Raw genomic sequence first — 14,194 nt, forward strand, 5'->3', positions numbered from 1 at the left:
ACTAGACAAATTATTTTACGGGATCTACTTAAAGGGCGTAAGTATGTAAGTACCAACAGCCGTAGGTCACGTGATTAAAACCTGTTTCGCGTGTTCCTTATTTGGAGGGTTTACTTTATTGTTTTTAAACGAGTAGATGAATATCGCAATCCTAGTAAATTGTGCATCATCACTTATGGTGACATGAACTGTATGTTCAAACTAAATAGGCCCTGCAAGTCTGAACAAGACACTACGCATAACAATGAAATAGGTCATGAGATGCACGTGCAGAGCCAGTCGGCGCATCGTTTGAAAAACACAGTGTGCCCACGTATGGTGTGCCAAACAGTGACAACACTTTTTGAGGATTTCTGTTCACGAAACTGAACAAATGAAAATGTTACATTATCATCTCTGAAACATTTTGCGGAGTGTAAGTTGTCCATCAAGTTCATATATCTTCCACTCCCAAGTCGAACTATCAGGAGCAGATACCGACAGATGAAGTGATGCCAACTCAAATTAAAACGTTTGTTTTCCTTGATTTGGAAACCTCGAGTCTTGTTCCCATGGAGCATCCAGAGATTATGGAAATCTGCTTGATTGCCGTCCATCGGGAGGCCCTGCTGTCAAGCGAATATGATGCTGCAGTCGGCAGATCCACTGAAGCTGTAGTATCTGGAATGGGCCTACCGAGAGTTGCCGACAAACTTAGCCTGTGCGTGTATCCAAACAAACAGGTCTCCGAGAAGTCCTTTGAGCTGACGAAGCTGGATAACCACAGTCTCTCACAAAGTAGTAAGAAGATCTTTGATGTCGACGCAGCGATGATGCTGAAGCTGTTCATTTCGAGGCAGGAGGGGCCGGTTTGCCTCGTGGCACACAACGGGGACAACTTTGATTTCCGGCTGCTGCGGACCGAACTTCGTAAACTTCAGCAACGCATGGGCGAGGACGTTCTTTGCGCGGACTCGCTGAAAGCGTATGCGGAAACCGATGATGATCGGGCTGTCTCGTATGCCTTGGGGGAAATTTACCGCAGGGCCTTTGGGGGTAACATACCCGATGCGCATTATGCTGAGGCTGATGTGAAAGCACTGATTCGGATCATGTTGACGCGAGCGGAAATCATGTGCAAATGGATGGATACAAATGCAGTTCTGTTCAATGACACAGAAATGTACTATATCCCAAGTCCGAGCAAGAAAGACAGATGTAGGCCAAATAAGTCTTGTACAGTCGACTCTCGTTAGTACAAACTCTGTTAATACAAAATTCTGGTTATAACAAACATAAAGCCTATGTTCCTCTTAATACAGAATTCTGATACAACAAACAATTTGGCTAGGTCCGAACGAGTTTGTTATATAACGAGACTCGACTGTACTCAGTCCCCATGAAATACACAGTTTAGCTTATGGGCCTGGACAATGCTAAAATTGGTTATCAGTGCGATTTTTCTTTGTATTGTGAGTATTGTTGTAGGTAGAACAAGAGTATTTTCAAAACGTGGAGTCATTTTATATCATGCTAAAATTGGTTATCAGTGCGAGTTTTTCTTTGTATTGTGAGAATTGTTGTAGATAGAACAGGTGTATTTTGTATCGTCGAATCGACAGATGTCATGGGAGTTATGTGTCAGTTGAAATAATTCAATTTAGCATTGTTTAATGAATTTGTTATTTAGGCTATATTGATACAGTCATGTGTATTTTAATTAATAATTAATTTGTGGCTTGAAGTATTTCGTGTAACCTTTTTTTGAAGTAACAACTGGAGAAAGAGATAGAGAAACCAAATCGAGTCCAGATTTGAATAGTACATGTGCATGCATACCTTACTACTTTGGATCTTAAGTTTATCAAATTGTATGAATTTGTCTATGCTGAACCGTAAATATTGTAATGTAGGTGAATTTTAGTCTCTTTCCAAAAAGTTTTTCTCATGTGTAAAACTGACAAAGTTTGTAATAAACTGTAATGATTAGTACGTGCTATACTGTGGTGCAATGGTAACGTTTGGCCTTGCTGGTGTCAGTTCGTCAGTGTTTTTGGTGTCTGTTGTTGTAATTTATCGATTCAAAAAATTGTCGCAAAATTCGCACCGTTAAATATTACCGCTGTGACAGATAATTCTGCCCCCCCCCCCCGGCGACTCGAGACTCGGTAAATCTGTCCGGGGGAACGCTTTTACCCAAGTACATGTAATTCTAGTCCCCCGGACAGTTAGAGACAGAATTGTCGTCCACACCATACCGGTACGCCATAGGCCTAAGAAAAAAATATTGCAATTTGCAACAACGAAATTAAGCAAGTGTTACGAAATTACTATGCTATCTCTCGACTTCGTAACCTCGGCTGAATTTCGACGAAGCAATGCAGGTTATTGCATTATTATTGCGCCTTCCTTGTTTACAATCATTGTTGGACGAGTAGATGAATATCGTAATACCAGCAACCTCGTTCCCAGAGTGTAGAGCAGTACGCTTCCACCACCACCTGCTCTCTCACCTTGGTATTGGATCATATTTTGCATATCCAAAAACAAATTTGGATAACGGTATGCAAATGAGGCATAATCAGCCTGTGCTTTTAACATCAGTGTCTGGGGTTAAAACGGCGTCACTTCGTTGCGGCGTGAAACACAATTCCTTTTCGCCAAAATGTAGTCAGTATAATAAGTGGGGGAAAATGTGGCACTGCATATGGCTGGATAAGATTGTAACATTTTAAATATGTTACAATATTATCCAGCCAATAAACAGTGACACATTTTATATTCATAATTATGAGGAAAGTGGAAATCCATTACCTATCCCAGGGCTTACTACATGTATAGGAAACGAGGTTAACATCACTCGGAAATTATTTAGGCAACACGAACTGCATGTTCAAATGAAAAAGGTCCGCTGCAAGTCTACACATAAAAAGTGAACAAGCTCGATCTACACGTACGTGCAGTGCCTTTGTGATTGCTCCACCTGGTGACATGTACCATGTCCGCGCTGGCTGGCATTGTTTGAAAAACTTAGCGTGCCAAACACTAACTGGTGTCACGGACAAATTGAGGATTTCTGTCACGAAGTTTCATGGTGCTCCGTCCTATCCTCGGCGTGAAACATTTTTGCCCAATTTTGCAGAGTGTATAATTTCCCAAGTTTCGGAACTATCATGGAGAAGACACCGACTGATCAAGTAACGACAAGTCGCATTAAAACTTTTGTTTTCCTAGATCTGGAAACCTCGGGTATTGATCCTATCAAGGAGCGCCCAAAGATGACGGAAATTTGCTTGATGGCCATTCATCGGGAGGCCCTGCTGTCGAGTTCACGCGAAAATGATGCTGCAGTCGGCAGATCCACTGATGCTGTCGGATCTGGAATGGGCCTACCGAGAGTTGTTGACAAACTTAGCCTGTGCGTGTATCCCAACAAACAGGTCTCCGACAAGGCATTCGAGATGACGAAGCTGGATAGCCACAGTCTCTCACAAAGTAGTAAGAAGATCTTTGATGGCGACGCAGCGACGATGCTGAAGCTGTTCATCTCGAGGCAGGAGGGGCCGGTTTGTCTCGTGGCGCACTACGGGGACAACTTTGATTTCCGGCTGCTGCGGACCGAACTTCAAAAGATCGGGCAACGCATGGGCGAGGACATTCTTTGCGCGGACTCGCTGGAAGCGTACAAGGCAACCGATGGCGACCGGGCTGGGTTTGTCTCGTATGCCCTGGGGAATATTTACCGTAGGGTCTTTGGGGGTACCATACCCGATGCTCATCATGCTGAGGCAGACGTGAAAGCAATGATTCGGATCATGCTGACGCGAGCGGAAACCATGTCCAAATGGATGGATAAAAATGCAGTCCTGTTCAATGACACAGAACTGTACTATTTCCCAAGTCCAAGCGAGAAACGGAGATGCACTCCTCAGTCACCATGAAATACAACTGACTACATGTACACGGTTTAGCTATAGTTTTAGACAATTAATACTAGAATTGGTTTTTAATGCGACTTTTTCTTTGTATTGATTGTATAATAAAATTAAAACTAGAAAGACAGGGAGAAACCAAGTCGAGACCAGATTTAGGTACATAGTGCATGCACACCTTACTACTTACTGCATCAGTGGATCTTAAGTTATCAAAATGTGTAAATTTATCTATTATGTTTTTCCTAACATATTGTTCATGTGTAAAACTAACAAAGTTTTCAATATGATTAGTTCGTGCATGTACAATGTGAATGTTTGGCCGTGCCGCTGTCAATCCGTTGTGTTTCTGTTGTTGTAGTCTTGACAGACTTAAAAAAAAAACACGAGAGAGTCTGATGAGTACTGTACCATTTTTTTTTTTAACAAAAATCTTGCCAATACAGATTTATCATGCAACGGCGGTTCTCAAGAGCACATTGTGGACCATTCTATAATTATATTTCTCATCGGGTGTTTTCCCACATGCATGCAACCGAATACTGACACATTTCTCACTCATGGGTTCCCCTCATGATGCAACCACAATGAAAGGGCTGTTCTACTACCGTACCATTGACATTTACACTGAACACTCACACTTAACACTGTAAGGCCGTTTTTTTTTAATTACTTGGATTACGGAATCGCCGCCGGAAAAAATCGGAATTTTGAAAAAAATTTAAAAAATCGCCGCCGGAAATTGTTCATTCTGACTACCCCAAAAAAAAAAAAAAAAAAAAAAATGTGCCTATTGTACAAAAAACTCTACATTGCGCGCTGTCCAGGCCTGTAAACCATAGTATTAGTACTGGTTTGATCGAACGACATGACATACACCGCGTTCCCACTTGATTTGGAAAAAGGCGGATCAAGATCCGGCATTTTGGTGTGATCGTTATCTTACCGCAACGAAACCGCAAGTCGCGTTCCCACTTATGCTTGATCCACCTTTTCGTACGGAAATGTTGGGTCCGAAAGGTCACTGAGTTCGGAATTACGCGCGCTCTGTGGGAGTGCCATTGTTGCATGGTTGCATGCTAGGCCAGGATGGGTCAGTTTTCAAACAGCACTATCAGAATTAACATACAAAAATTACGCGAATTCACCAACATAAATCACGGATCCGTAGAGGATCCGTGCGTGGATAAATTAAAAGGTGAAATCCAACAGAGCCGCTCACGTGTGACATCACGGCAGAAACCAATGCATCGATAAGGGATTCCCTGGTTCTGAAGCTTCTCATTGGTTAGAAACGGTCACATGATGTACTACGACATCATTTTCCAATTTTCTATAATCAATACTTCAGATTTGTCACCCCCGTACGTACCGCGTTATCGGCACTATTCCCATCGCATACTCGTAAGCTTTTCAATGATTCTGTGCCAAAGTGAAGTCTTTTGGTGAGTGCGGACTCAGAGTCATTTATGGATGGAAAAATAAGTAAAATTTCAGGAATGAAAAAGGTTTAGTAATGGACGAACACGCAACAAAAATAAGGCCTATAGTGTAGTTTTAGGATACCACGTGCGCTTTTGCATGCGCGGTGCTAGCCCGTAGTTCAGCGGTTGTTTATTGTGCATGTTGTAAACGCTGGAAATGTCCACATGAGCTACACGCCTGAAAACGTGTTTCTTCGTTCATGAGACCGCAACATTTTCGCGCCACTCGTGCACCGGGCGGATGTTAACAGGTCAAATTGCCGGATCAGATCCACCTTTTGCGTTCCCATCTGATCGTGATCCTGCAATTGCCGGATCTGATCCACCAATTGGGGGATCTGTATCCTGGTCCAGAGGTGGATCAGAAAAGGTGGATCTGATCCTGATCCACCTTATAACGGTTAGCGTTCCCACTACACACAATTGCCGGATCTGATCCACCAATTGGGGGATCTGATCCGGCAATTTGGCAAAAGGTGGATCAGATCCCCCAATTGGTGGATCAAGTGGGAACGGGGTCTTAGACTGGCGACGACTACAGACTGTGCCGTGCGGGCCGCGCGCAGCCATGTATGGTGCACATGGTGAGTCCGTGCACAGACCACACGTGGCCGTAAATATTGTGCATGGCCAGTCGTACCTTTGCACCTTTTGTGTAAAATGTGTATTTCTATTGTTCTAAAGGAGATGTTTGGAAAGGCGTTGTTAGAAATATATACTTTAGATATTCTGAAATTACGGGTCACGTTCTGTTCAACAGTACATGTACAGTGAAACTATACCGCTCCCCCGTAGTGAATAGTGGTCTAGTCCTCTGTTTGGTGCATGCATGGAATCGGACAACCTAGCTAGCTATGCACTGTACTGGGTCACGTCATGTACGTTCACGATGCCACAGCACCCGGAACCTACAGTCTACGCGTTTGTTATGAGCCACGGTTTTTCATTTAGTTGCTGCCATTCTTTGTACACAGAGCATTACAAAACTCATAAAATATACGCCAGTACCAATTATTGCACAGGTTTGAAGAAATAAAGAAAGGAAAGGGCCGTTGGTCACTCCATGGTCACTATTTCTTTGAAACCGTGGTTTTGAAAATGCAGTGACTGTTCATTCTCGTGCCCGTTTTTGTTTCTTCATGTCTCTATGGGCGCCGCCATGTTGGATGATAGGGCGCCCCCATTTTTTTTTTTTTTTTTTTTTTTTCATTTCCCGCTCGCCGCCGGAAATGGGGACCCAAAAATTCCGTAATCCAAGTAATTAAAAAAAAACGGCCTAATTTACAGGGTGAAACCTTTTAGCGCCACATATCCATTTTCTTTCCAGTACATGTACTTGTCAATCTTGCCTTTAACTACTGGTTCGTTGTTTTTGCGTTCACCGCCACTTCTGGAAGCCCATTCCATATCTACAACTCTCTGGGAGAACAAAAAACGTCCTTATACATTGTACAATTCAGTGCCTTGCTACTTTTTTTAATTACAGTTGGAGGAAGAGAGAGAAACCAAGTCGAGTCCAGATTTTAGTACAGTGTACCTTATACCACTGCAATAGTGGATCTTAATTAAATTTATCAAACTTTGTGAATTCGTCTATGCTGAACCGTAAACATTTAAATGTAGGTGAATTATGTTTTTTTCTAACAAATATTTTTCACATGTAAAACTGACAAAGTTTGTAATAAATAATTATAGTTTTTAGTAAACGTGCGGCCATGCCGGTGTCATCAGTTATTCAGTGTTTTTGTTTCTCTGTTATAGCCTTGAGTGACGGCTTAGAACCACGGGATGAACCTGATGAGTAGGCCATGTTTATATTCGATATACTAAAGAGTGCTAGTGCTCTTCAAATATTTTGGCCAAATTATCACTCCACGAAAGTAAGTTGGGAAGTCAAACGCAGACGATGGAGCTGGATTGGCCTTTTTTTTTTTTCCTTTTTTTTTTAGGAAAGAATGTGAGTATGATAATGACTGCCCTACTTGCCTACCAGAATGAAGGCGCAAAGTCGGAAGAAGGCGCAAAGTCGGAAGACCTTTTGGTGTTACTCGAATAATAATTCATTGCCCTACATTTATTGAGGTCGTATTTTATAAATTACCGATTAATCTACCGGTACTTATTGACAAAATCAATTAATGATCATCAATCAATCCAACGATATTTAAGATCGATCTTTCGATTGTACCGATTAATCCATCGATAATCGGATTTTCGATTATTCTATTTTTGTTGAATCACCGAAACTAAACAAACAGATTTATGTTTTGTTTCATTTTTAATTGTATCTCAGGCCGTGCATTAGGTGATAAACCTCATCAGAATAGTCTGGTGTGCTGTAAAGACGTTCAGCAAATCCTCAGCGTGGATCCATCGATCCAGGCATTGAAGTAAAGAAGAAAGGGCGAACTGTGCGATGAGCCTGTCCCAAAACCCTTAAAAGTTCCAGATCGAAATTGCCCCCCCCCAAAAAAAAAAATCTGAGCACTGCTGCTTTAATCATAAAATATACCAAGTACTTAATTATTTGCTTTCTTTCTGAGGTAGGTAATTGGTAAGGTCTGTCAAAGGGTGCATACCTATGTTCCCAATACCTATGTTTTCCAATACCGACGTTCCCCAACCCTAACCATAACCCCTTACCCTAACCCCTACCCCTCACCCTAACCCTTGCCCTAATCCTAAGGACTTCGGGGGAACATCAGGTAGACCCCCTGTCAAATTGGATCCTCCAAAATGTAATGTGGTCTATATAAACCACTTGGGCCAGTCCACTCAATGTCTCGGCAATGGCAAATTTCAAGTTGGCTTGTTGGACTGACAAGTTGAGCGTAGTCAACCGTGATCGCACAAATGTAGTGAGACGTGTTGTAAATCAAGTAGCCCTTTCCATGGTGGCAGAGCTATAAAGGGAAGTCTGTCACCAGCCAATACCGGCCCATCAGGCCGGCCTCTATCGCGGTTTTCTTCGCATGAAACAACTGAGAATATTTCTATTCATACTGGACGGGATGCCAGGCAGCCAGTCCATTGCATGTTACTCCCCCCCCTAATGTCGGTACCCATTGTATACTCCTGGGTCGAGAGAGGCAAGTGGGGCGAATTAAGCGGCTTGCCCGAAACCACAATGACCTGCAGCTGGATTCGAACCCCTGGCATGCCTGGCCCTCTGATTATGTCACAAACCCAAGCCACCAGGCCATAAGCCCTTCAAGCCTAAAAAAAAAATGCCCTCATCTGATAGTAGAAGAAGCCGGCACATTTCAAATCAACAATCACCTCTTGCAACAGTGAAATTGTATCCCCCTTTTTTGTGTTTGTTTTAAATTGAAAACACCATTTGGGAATTTGATGTCTGACAAGTAAGTACAGTGAAATATTTAATTATTTCGTTGAATACCAATGTCCATGTACAATTGCATTTTCACATTATTTTTAATCAGTCCAGCATCATATTTGGCTATTTACAAAAATAATATACAAATCAGTGTTGCATATATCTATTTACCAAACAATTATAAAAGTACAAGATTAACTTTGCTAATTGTCCCAATTTTTTTTTTTTATCTATTCTAGTTCAAACATTTTAAGCAAAGAAGAAAAAGCAAAAATATAATAGAAAGAAGTTACCATCACCAGAATTTGTCCACAAAACAAGATTCCCACAGCATCTAGATTAGTAGATTTTGATTTTTTCCCCTCCAGTTTGGATTCAAGGAATCACAGCAATTCACAGCTATATTTACTGAACTAACTGGATATTTCGTTATGGGCTATACCGCGCCATTCAGTAAAATAAATCAGAGTTATGAAAAAATAGACCAGCTATCTCAAATTATCACACTATAAGAAAATGTACACCTCTTAAAAATCTGAGAAACAGTGTTCAACATGATGGTTTCACCATGATTATTATAAAAAGAGCTTCCATAAAGCAGTTGTAATACTACAATGGGGCCCATGACATGGGGCCCATGACCAGCTATCTCAAATTATCACACTATAAGAAAATGTACACCTCTTAAAAATCTGAGAAACAGTGTTCAACATGATGGTTTCACCATGATTATTATAAAAAGAGCTTCCATAAAGCAGTTGTAATGCAACAATGGGGCCCTTGACACGGGGCCCATGACACGGGACCCATGACACGGGGGGCCATGACACGGGGGCCCATGACACGGGGGCCCATGACACGGGGGCCCATGACACGGGGGCCCATGACACGGGGGCCCATGACACGGGGGCCCATGACACGGGGGCCCATGACACGGGGGCCCATGACACGGGGGCCCATGACACGGGGGCCCATGACACGGGGGCCCATGACACGGGGGCCCATGACACGGGGGCCCATGACACGGGGGCCCATGACACGGGGACCCATGACACGGGGACCCATGACACGGGGACCCATGACACGGGGACCCATGACACGGGGACCCATGACAGGGGACCTGCACTCTACTTCTGTGCTTTCTAACGAGATCTGTACAAGTACTGAGAAACCTTTACCGTCAAACAATTGACACTAACTAGGCATACCCCAATCTGCACAATCTAACACCCAGCATAAGGTTCCAATGGGGTGCCATAGCGCCTTATTCACGGAGTTGGCCATGCCGAATTGAAAGTGAAGTAAAATCTTCATTTTCAGAACTTGTGAGGAGAAATGAAAGCAATGACATGAAGTTAATTAAACATTATACCAGTCTGCTCTAATAAATATTTTTTTTTAATTTGTGGTTAAACATACCCTAATGTTTTAAGCCATAAAAAATGAAAGTGAGGATAGAATGTATAAATAGTCTGGCAGCATCCCATTCAACAGTTCACAATTAATGTAATACATTCATGGAACCCGACCAAAATGGCTTTCTCGTGAATAAGGTCCATTGGGTTTGCACTGTTACATTTTGGGCAGATCTCACAACTGGTCCAAGTAAAAATGCCTATTCTAAGTCACTGATTAGCCTGTTAATCCCTATATCACCCCCAAAACACCCTGCCTGTTACTCTTTATACCGCCCCAACCGCCCCAATCCTTAATGGTTTAACAGATTCATCAAGGATTAAATACAGTGTAGTGCAATGTAGACCAGGATAAATGGGTTAAATATCCAATGGTTTTCTTGAACCCTCCTGCTATTTAAACAGTCACAGACGGTCAAAATTTCCATCCACTTCCCCTGCTATACTTTTAACACGCGCTAGTCACTAGCAGTCAGATCAGATGTCAAGCAAGCACCGTGACTAGTTAAACTCCTTCAACAGGCTATGAGCAGACAAAGCAGGCAAGTTCTGGGCCCGTCTGGCTTATCCATTACCCACAGTCAAAGCAAAGCTGTACAAAGTTACATAAACATTCCCAGCCAGTCAATCCTGCTTTATGCCCGATATATGCGAGTGCGATAACGGCCGTGCTATTACGGAAAATATCACACTGTTGTTGCCATGGATCCACCAATCAGAATCGAGGATTCAAGTTTGCTTAAAGATAACATGAAATACACACTATGAAAGAGCATAAGCGAAATCCAGATGGAATGTGAAACATTTCTGCTGTTAAGAAGAGAGCCAGAAATTGAGAAAATAATAATTGCGTTATATTTACTTTTTTGTTTCGTGTGTAATACACAACAAAAAGGTGTAAAAGAGTGCTGAACTGACTATTTCAGTAATGCCACATTTAAAACAAACCATGGAATAATGATTAAAAAGTTTAAAACAATTGATCAGATTTCAGTCTCTGCCCGACTCTTTGGTCTTCAATGCCATCTACATGTTTATGAAATTAGAAGTCCATCTCAGTGACCAAAAAAAAAAGGACAGAGGTTTTAACGGCCATCTTATCTGTCTTTATACTTGCATATTGTGCAGAACACCAGCGTACAGTCGGCCTCAATCCACCAAAAAGGTGCGTTGCTTACACATGTGCATTCAGAACACCAGCGTACAGTCGGCCTCAATCCACCAAAAAGGTGCATTGCTTACACATGTACGTTGGTGGATTGGGCAGATAGATAAAGTCCTAAAATAATGTACGAAGCATTTAAACTTTTTACCAACAATTCCACAATTAACAAAAAAATGACAGAAATGCTGCCAAGGCATTCTTCAACATTTTGAAAATTAATTTTTGCTTTTCTATTATTTTACAAATTTCTGGGCTTCTCACTTTATTGTCCCGAGGACATCATTTAAGTAAAATGGCTCAGCACCTTAGAAATGCAAAGTACAAGGCAGGAGAGCAAGTCACAACAAATATGATTTAAAAAAAAAAATCTTCATCTTAAAATGACATTGATCCCCCCAAAAAAACACAAATAAGGCCGTGTGTGTCCAACACAGGCATGTAGAGCTTTGTTGTCTGCATTTGCGCACATTGCTACAACTACCAAAAAACCTCCACACAATTAACAATTGTTGACTGCTATGATGTGAGATATGATTTTTGAACACCCAAGGGGCGCATAGCACCCGAGGCGAAGCCGATGGTGCTGTGCGCCACGAGGGGGTATCCCAAATCACAGCAGTCAACAATTGTTTTGTTATAATCGTGCCAATAACTCAAAAAAGATAAATGGTTGTAACTTTACTGTGTGAGAAATAAATTAAATCACTGCGATGTAACCTTTGATAACTGAAGGTTTTGATGTCCTGCCGGACACGAGCCTGAGCAATTGACGTTGAGTTCTCAATGCGCAAAGCTATAGTGCGCCGGCAGGTTGCACACGTGTGCGCAGCGCGCAATGAACTCATTGTGATATCACCCTCAGTGTGCGACATGCATTTTCATTGTCCAGACCATGGCTGTCCTAGACCACTGAAATTACAGTATCCAAGCACACGATATAACAATAGCCATTAGCTATTCCAGTTTGTCATTATGCGGGAAATATCAAATTTAGGCCGAGTTGATAAAAAAGTGGTTTGGACCAGCTACGGTGTCAACCACACAAGCAATGAAGGTGATACAGTTTTGTGCAAGACAAGAGTTTCAAAACTTGCGCGCACACTCGAGAACAACTGGAATTTGAATTGGCCTATAATATCACCGTTTGATTCGGGTAAGCTCTTTTGTGTTTACCCGAATCAAACAGCGCCCTCATATTGTGACCGTCATATCTCAAATAGGCTAATGGTTCCACACATGTGCAGGCCAGTTAGGTAAATGCAGTCGCCACATTGGTAAGTTCTTCAAGAAGCAAATCATTTGTCTGCAAGTGCAAACACATATACCACGATATGCAATGGTACATATCAAACTTAAGAGGCTGCAGTTTCTTCTCCTACATCTTGCGGCCTCAAGTCGGTTAGCACACAATTCCACTGTTGTCACAGATGTTTGGGAAAAAAATGCTACATTAAACGAGTGGTAACTCGTTTACTCTTGAATATGTGAAAGTTTACTGTTATAAACTTCAAGTGTTTTCAACATCATTTTTTCATCTCGAGTTGGCCTCGTGGTCTGGAGCACTGAATTTGTGGTTTGTGGGTAGTTCTGCATTTTTGGGTTCGAGCCCAGCCTGCGACTATGGTGCGTGTGCCCTTGGGCCAGGCACTTTGTCACTCATTGCCTCTCCCCACCCAGTGGGTACCTGTGAGGGCAGAGATGGTTACTGTGGTTGATTTAAGCTGCTTTGCGCCAAAATGGCAGCATCGAGCTGTATACTCCCCAGGGAGCTGAGATTGTATTTGGAATGTTTCACTGGCCCATTATCCGGTTCATTAGTGTGACGTCACTTCAGTTTAAACCACGCCCACTGCCCATTAAGTAGCATTGGAACCATTGGAACCGGAAGTTAATGCAACTTGAGTGTTTATCCAATGGGCGCTAGTATCTGTGGTGCGCGCAAGTGTATGACGCTTTTACTAAAGAACCGGATAGGGTAATAATGATGTAGCGCCTTGCAGTGTTGTAGTTGAGACCATCACAAGACCAGACACAAGACCAGTACGAGACCAGACACAAGACCAGTCACAAGTAACAGTGGATGAACAATAACACAGGAATGCCTTTGTCACAGTTCATTTGAATAGCTTGTGACTTGAATTGAGACTGGAGGTCTTGTGATGGTCTTGTGATGGTCTTGCAGGGTCTCGACTACAACGCCGATGCCTTGAGCAGCAATAGTGGTGGAAACGGGCGCTTTATAAATACCCATTATTGTTATTATTATTAACCTGAAATTTGGTAGCCTCCATTTCCAGTCACTCTGAACACCACTCACGTGAAATCATTAGCACATTTTGCGGAACAGCGTTGGCTACTCAAGACCTTTATAAAGCTTGACTGTTTACAAATATTTTGTTTTTGTCCTGAGTTGGCTTTGAGGTTACACCAACGGTGCTGGCCATTCACCTCTACTCAGCACACATAACAGTCTTTTAACCAGTTCGCTCCGGGCTTATTTTGACAAGAACAGAACGAGGCGCGGGATTACTTTTCACTCGACCTCAAGCCAGGCGGGTTGAGGCCATCACCCTTGGGCAGCACACTCATATTTCCGGCCTTGCTCGCTGCGAGCGGGTCGCTGACAGATATTTCCGGCCTCACTCCCTGCATGCTTTTCCGTCATCTGTTCCGAATACCGCAAAACCTTTGGGGGTATACACGTCATTGTCTACTCGTATCATTTCTACCGAGCAGGACTTAAAGCAGAGATTTAGTGATGTCGATTTCATGTAGATGTGCAGGACTTTCACACTCCATACATGCATTTGATACATGCTCAATGGCAGCTGACTGTTAGAAAGCTCAACCAATGTTTGCAAAGATTGCTGGTGCATTTGGTG

The 14,194-nt window shown here is 42.5% G+C and overlaps 2 protein-coding genes across 2 annotated transcripts; both read left to right on the forward strand.

Annotated features, from left to right (window-relative positions):
* Nucleotides 1-224: 224 nt before the first annotated feature.
* On the forward strand, nucleotides 225-1,997 carry LOC119720690 (three prime repair exonuclease 2-like). Its single transcript, XM_038190494.1, has one exon. It carries the CDS (start codon nucleotides 492-494, stop codon nucleotides 1,233-1,235), a length of 744 nt encoding a protein of 247 aa, XP_038046422.1. The 5' UTR covers nucleotides 225-491; the 3' UTR covers nucleotides 1,236-1,997.
* A 925-nt stretch (nucleotides 1,998-2,922) lies between these two features.
* Nucleotides 2,923-4,290, forward strand: LOC119720688 (three prime repair exonuclease 2-like). Its single transcript, XM_038190493.1, has one exon. It carries the CDS (start codon nucleotides 3,153-3,155, stop codon nucleotides 3,918-3,920), a length of 768 nt encoding a protein of 255 aa, XP_038046421.1. The 5' UTR covers nucleotides 2,923-3,152; the 3' UTR covers nucleotides 3,921-4,290.
* Nucleotides 4,291-14,194: the final 9,904 nt, after the last annotated feature.

This window comes from Patiria miniata, unplaced genomic scaffold (assembly GCF_015706575.1).
Source record: "Patiria miniata isolate m_02_andy unplaced genomic scaffold, ASM1570657v1 HiC_scaffold_9, whole genome shotgun sequence".
Lineage (NCBI taxonomy): Eukaryota > Metazoa > Echinodermata > Asteroidea > Valvatida > Asterinidae > Patiria > Patiria miniata.

What these genes read in the sequence shown, in the direction of transcription:
- LOC119720690 (XM_038190494.1), top strand. Translation starts at nt 492, where the DNA reads ATGCCAACTCAAATTAAAACGTTTGTTTTCCTTGATTTGGAAACCTCG.
- LOC119720688 (XM_038190493.1), top strand. Translation starts at nt 3,153, where the DNA reads ATGGAGAAGACACCGACTGATCAAGTAACGACAAGTCGCATTAAAACT.